General features: G+C 44.0%; 1 protein-coding gene across 1 annotated transcript in view; it reads left to right on the forward strand.

The window, feature by feature from the left end:
• The window catches only part of GSR (glutathione reductase), a 56,622-nt gene that overhangs the window by 45,604 nt on the left and 4,285 nt on the right, over positions 1–6,733 (forward strand). Inside the window, 2 exon segments of the mRNA XM_011977728.1 lie at positions 342–500; positions 5,323–5,434. Of these exon segments, the coding sequence (XP_011833118.1) occupies positions 342–500; positions 5,323–5,434 (271 nt within the window).

Below are 6,733 nucleotides of genomic sequence, written 5' to 3' on the forward strand. Positions count from 1 at the left end.
GAGACTCCGTCTCAAAAAAAAAAAAAAAAATTGTTATTACAGTTTTCCAGAAGTATACTTTAAAATACTTGTTTTTAAAGTGAGGCATTACAATGGTGTCATGAGCTGACATTCCCAACCTCTGACTAGAAGATTTGGATCAACCCAGGGAACAGGCTTGATTTAAGGGAGTTCTAGTGTTGGTGGTCTTTGCGTAAAAGTGTATGTCTATGTTCGTATGTGGGATTCAGTGGGAATTTTCTTTAACGCTAAAAATTCTAGTTTCCTCAGTATTTGCTTTCCTTCTTCCCCTGTCCTCCCCCAGCCTCCACACACGTGTAACACATTTTATTTGCCAATAGGTCAAGGAGGTTAAAAAGACTTCATCAGGCTTGGAAGTCAGCATGGTTACTGCAGTTCCAGGTAGCCTACCCGTCATGACCACGATTCCAGATGTTGACTGCCTGCTCTGGGCCATTGGGCGGGACCCCAATTCCAAGGGTCTGAATTTAGACAAACTGGTAAGCTGGCTTGGTCTACCCAAAACATTCGTAAATCTACTAGGAGCCCTATGGTTTTATTTTCCCCCCAGACACCCAAAACTTGGGTGGATTCCGTTGGATTCTTTTCTCTTTTTTCCATGTATTCAGCTTGTGATCAAATTTCATTGCTTCTTCCTTTGAAATTAGAAAAAAAAAAAAAAGAGTTTTCTTTTATTTCCTTTTCCTTTCTTGTCTGGTTTTGTTTTTAGTTTTTGGGTTTTTTTTTGTTTTGAGACAAGGTCTTGCTCTGTCACCCAGGCTGGAGTTCAGTGGTGTGATCAAAGCTCACCACAGTCTCAACCTCCTGGGCTCAAGTGATCCAGCCACCTCAGCCTCTGGAGTAGGTGCGACTACATGTGTGCCATAATGCTCAGCTAATTTTTTTATTTTTTATGTTTTTTAGAGATGAGGTTTCACCATGTTGCCCAGGCTGGTCTCCTCGGCTCAAGCAATCAAAGTGCTGGGACTATAGGCATGTGCTGCCACATCTGGCCTTTTTCTTTTCTGTTTTCTTTTCTTTTTTTGAGACAGTGTCTTGCTTTGTCACCCAGGCTAGTGTACAGTGGCATGATCATAGCTCACTGCAGTCCTGAACTCCTGGGATTAACTGATCCTTCTGCCTCAGCATCCCAAGTAGCTGGAGCTACAGGAGTGTGCCACCACACCTGGCTAATTTTTAAGTTTTTTGTAGAGATGGAGTCTCACTATGTTGCCCAGGCTGCTCTTGAACTCCTGGCCTCAAGTGATCCTTCCACCTGGGCCTCCCAAAGTGCTGGAATTATAAACATGAGCCTCCATGCCCAGCCAGCCTGCCACCTCTAACCTAGTTTCCTACTGGCCTCCCTCTTACAGACTTCGTTTTCGCTATGTGAATGTCTCTTTCCAGTCCTGTGCTGATCTCTTAGCGTCTACAGTAGGTAATCCAGATTGCTGGGTGGGTAACTGTCTTGTACATTGTACACAGGGATGGTAACAGATATGAAGCTGTCTCTCTTGGCTCTACCCACACTGTCTATATTTGTGGACAGTTGGCATTTTTACTTGTTCTTTTAAATGTTGAAGTAAAATCTAGAGTGGGAGCTTGGGGTGTGGTTCCCAGAGTTTGACCTGAATTTGAACCTTAGTTCTTGCGACATAACAGTTGCATGGCTTTGAGCAAGCAGCTTAATTTCTCTGCTTCGAGTGGTTCATATTCACAATGGGAATGAAAAAGGTCCTTGCCTCACTGGGTTATAGAGAAGAGTAAATGAAAAAGCGCATGCAAAGCAATTTATAACTGAGACCCTAGCTTACATTATGAACACAGTGAGTGTTCACCTGCTGTTGATAATGATGATGACTTTTCTGATACGCTATACTACTCTATTAATAATAATAGAATATTTAATGTTTGAGGTGCATATATTTATTTATTTATTTATTTTTTTTGGGGGGGGAGACAGAGTCTTGCTGTGTTGCCGAGGCTGAAGTACAGTGTTGTGATCTCAGCTGACTGCAACCTCCGCCTCCTGGGTTCTAGCAATTCACCTACCTCAGCCTCCCAAGTAGCTGGGATTACAGGTGTGCACCGCCACTCCCATTGAAGTTTTGTATTTTTTTAGTAGAGACAGGGTTTCACCTTGTTGGCCAGGCTGGTCTCGAACTCCTGACCTCAGATGATACCCCCCACTGTGGCCTCGCAAGGTGCTGGGATTACAGGCGTGAGCCACTGCACCCGGCCTGAGTGTATGTATTTGATAGAGCTGCTTGAGCAGTGTATACCATTTTGATTTATGTTCTAATACTAAATTTCTGTTGTAATATGGATTCCTTTTTTGTTTCTGTAAAAGGTCATTTTTCTGCATGTTAACTTAGAAAATATCCAGGGAGATGTTTTGATTGTAATCTTGTTCAATGACACTTAGTAAAACTAGTTTCCTATTGTCATATTAACAAAACTCGTCGGCCAGGCGTGGTGGCTCATGCCTGTAATCCCAGCTTTTTGGGAGGCCGACGCGGGTGGATCACCTGAGGTCAGGAGTTCGAGACCAGCCTGGGCAACACAGTGAAATGCCATCTCTACTAATAATATAAAAATTAGCCAGGCATGGTGATGCATGCCTGTAATCCCAGCTACTTGGGAGGCTGAGGCAGGAGAATCACTTGAACCCAGGAGGTGGAGGTTGCAGTGAGCCGAGATCACACCATTGTACTCCAGCCCTGGCGACAAAAGCAAAACTCCATCTCAAAAAAAAAAAGAAAAAGAAAAACCAAAAGAAAACAACAACAAAAAACTAGTCATTCCGCTTTTCACCTTTCAAGAGACATTTTGCCATTGTACAGATATAAGCACTGGTAGATCCAGTTTTCAACTAAATTTGCTAACTTTGTTTTGTTTTGTTTTGTTTTGTCACAGGGTCTTGCTCTGTCACCTAGGCTGGAGTACAGTGGTGCCATCGTGGCTCACTGCAGCCTTGCAGCATCAAACTCCTGGGTTCAAGTGATTCTTCTACCTTTGTCCACCACACCTGGCTAATTTTTTAAAAAAATTTTTGTAGACACAAGGTCTCGCTGTATTGCCCAGGCTAATTTTGAACTCCTGGGCTCAAGCGGTCCTCCCACCTCAGCTTCCCAAAGTGCTGGGATCACAAGCATGAACCGTTGCATCCAGCCTATATTTGCTAAATTTTTGAAGAATGGGGCAAAAAAAAAGGTTCAGTCTCATTTGACATTAAGATATATTTATATAATGCAAACTGAGTGATTACTATGTGCTAGGTGTTGTCAACATGTTACTAATCTAATTTAATCTTGCCAGCAACCAGCAAGGTATAAGGAAGCCAGGAGCACAGAGATACTAGATAATTGACCGGGCTGTAAACTCTGTGGTATAGGGAGAATGTCTGTATTGTCAGTGATGAAGTCAAAGTCTCATTTGTAATAGAAGCTCAAATATTTGTTGATAAACAGGAGGTTATACAAGGTCTCATAGTTGCAGAGCTAGGATTTGAATTTTGGTCTGTCCGTACCAAAGGTTGTACTTTTTTTTTTTTTTTTTTTAAACAGAGGCTCGTTCTGTTGCCCAGACTGGAGTGCAGTGGCGCCATCTCAGCTCACTGCAATCTCCGCCTCCTGGGTTCAAGTGATTCTCCTGCCTCAGCTTCCCAAGTAGCTGGGACTTCCCAAGTAGGGAAGTCCCACACCTGGCTAATTTTTTGTATTTTTAGTAGAGACAGGGTTTCACCATGTTGGCCAGGCTGGTCTCGAACTCCTGACCTCAGGTGATCTGCCCGCCTTGGCCTCCCAAAGTGCTAGGATTTACAGGCGTGAACCTCTGCACCCAGTTGGTTGTACTCTTAAGCTCTATGGCTACTTACTTCCTACTTCTGCCATATCTCTACTGCTCACATGTGCTTAGGATTTGCAAAGCCACATGATAAGCATTATACATCTTCTTAAAGCAAAAATTTGACCTCATGTAGGGAAAGATTTTTGGTTAAGGGAGACATCAGTATGTGGTTTTTGTTTTGTTTTGTTTTTGCTTTTATTCTGAGAGTCTGGAAAAAACATCAGTATGTTTTAGAGTAAAATGCAAAAGTTGCTTGGATTTTTAAAGATAAAATAGTAAGCTTCATAGAGATGTGCTTTTGGCCCAGCATGGTGGCTCACACCTGTAATCCCAGTGCTTTGGTAGATCTAGGCGTGAGGCTCACTTGAGGCCAGAAGTTTGAGGTCAGCCTGGGAAGCAGCAAGACCTATTCTATAAAAAAATGTTTAAAAGGCCAGGTGTGGTGGCTCACACCTGTAATCGCAGCACTCTGGGAGGTTGAGGCGGGTGGATCACGAGGTCAGGAGATCGAGACCATCCTGGCTAACATGGTGAAACCTTGTCTCTACTAAAAATGCAAAAAAAATTAGCCAGGCATGGTGGCAGGCATCTGTAGTCCCAGCTATTTGCGAGGCTGAGGCAGGAGAATGGCATGAACCGGGGAGGCGGAGCTTGCAGTAAGCCAAGATCGTGCCACTGCACTCCAGCCTGGGCGACAGAGCGAGACTCCATCTCATAATTAATAAATAAATAAATGTTAAAAAATTATCCAGGTGGTGGCACATGCCTCTAGTCCTAGCTACTCGGTGAGGCTAAGGCAGCAGGAGGACTGCTTAAGCCCAGGAGGTCAAGATTGCAATGAGCCATGATCACGCCACTGTACTGGAGCCTGGGTAACAGAGTGAGACCCTGTCTCTAAAAAAAACTAAATAAGCATACAAATATGCTTTTGGTGACTGCTTAAGTCAGTGTGCCTCAGGAGCAGTGCTTCCATGGAACAAGTTGAAAAGCTGGACTCCAGAGGGATTCCAAGTGGCACACCTGATAGTTGAGTGATTCCTCTTCATGTCTACCTGGCCAGTTGAATTGTACATTGCAATGTCAAATCCCATTAAAACGCCTCAAAAATGGATAAAATACTACCTTGTCCATTAAGGAAGATATGAAACTTGCCGACTTTTTTTTTTCTGATTTTTAAGTTTTTAATAGAGGCAGGGTCTCACTATGTTGCCCAAGCTGATCTCAAACTCCTGGGCTTAAGGGATCCTCCCTCCTCAGCTTCTCAAAGTGCTGGGATTACAGGTGTGGGCCCACTGTACCCAGCTTGAAACTTGCCAGCTTTAAATGCCTTCCATGTTGCAGCTGAGTCTCAGGGTTTCTTGGAGATTCTGGCTGCAGTTCCCGTATGAAATGAGGGAGGGAGATCCAGAGGTTTGATTGACCTTTTTTTGTAGGTGGGCCAAGTGTTTACATGATGTCTCTTTGTAATTATAGGGAATTCAAACCGATGACAAGGGTCATATCATAGTAGATGAATTCCAGAATACCAACGTAAAAGGCATCTATGCAGTGGGGGATGTATGTGGAAAAGCTCTTCTTACTCCAGGTAAGGTCTCTTGCCTTCTTGGTGAGGGAGGGTCTGTGTGTTACCTGATCCATCCAGCTCTTCACTGTCAAATCTGCAGTCTGCTTAAGCAAAGTTAAAAGGATGAGTGTCTTTACGTTGTCAAAATGGTACAATGTGTTGAAATAGATATTGGTTGGATCCCTGACATTATCTGAATAAAAGACTTAAAATGCTTAGCAGAGACTGAAATTTTCATGCAGACAATATGATGACCCTTTGCGGAACTCTCTTAAGTTAGGAGCAGACTTGTGCTTGGTGGCAGTGGAAGGAAGTGGCATTTGGAAGAAGTAATTTAGATTGGCTTTTTTTTTTTGGAGACAGAGTCTCACTCTGTTACCCAGGCTGGAGTACAGTGGCGTGATCATGGGCTCACTGCACTTTCAACCTTCCTGGGCTCAGGTGATCCTCCCACCTCAGACTCCCAAGTAGCTGGGATCACAGGTGCATTTTTTGTAGAGACAGGATTTTACCATGTTGTCTTGAACCCCTGGGCTTAAGCAGTCCGCCTGCCTCAGCCTCCCAGAATGTTAGGATTACAGGCATGAGCCACCACACACAGCCTAGATTGTCATTCTTGTATGACTGGTCTTGATGCAACCAAGACTGATTTCCTTCTCTCCCGCATCCCATACCTCAACCCGCTTCCTAAGCACCATTTCAAGCTCTGTCCTGTCTCTATCCATTAATGATGCTACTTGATCTACTATTAATCTGTACCCTTCTGGAACCTCATCAGCGATTCCAGTATGTCCCAGGGCCTTATATCAGGATATGAAACCTATGCCAGTCACACACTCAAACCCTTTTAGTTCCTTTAGAAAGTTCTTGCTCTTGGCTGGGTGTGGTGGCTCCCAGCACTTTGGGAGGTTGAAGGAGGAGGATCGCTTGAGTCTAGTAATTTGAGACCAGGCTGGGCAACATAGTGAGATGTTGTCTCTATTAAAAAAAATAAAGATTTGGCTGGGCACGGTGGCTCACGCCTGTAATCTCAGCACTTTGTGAGGCCAAGGCAGGCGGATCACAAGGTCAAGAGATCGAGACCATCCTGGCCAACATGGTGAAACTTCATTTCTATTAAAAATACAAAAATTAGCTGGGCGTGGTGGCTCAAGCCTGTAGTCCCAGCTATTCAGGAGGCTGAGGCACGAGAATTGCCTCAACCTGGGAGGCAGAGGTTGCAGTGAGCTGAGATGGCGCAGTGCTCTCCAGCCTGGCAACAGAGCGAGACTCCGTCTAAAAACAACAACAACAATAATAATAATAATAATAATAATAATA

Source organism: Mandrillus leucophaeus, unplaced genomic scaffold (genome assembly GCF_000951045.1).
Source record: "Mandrillus leucophaeus isolate KB7577 unplaced genomic scaffold, Mleu.le_1.0 Scaffold183, whole genome shotgun sequence".
NCBI lineage: Eukaryota > Metazoa > Chordata > Mammalia > Primates > Cercopithecidae > Mandrillus > Mandrillus leucophaeus.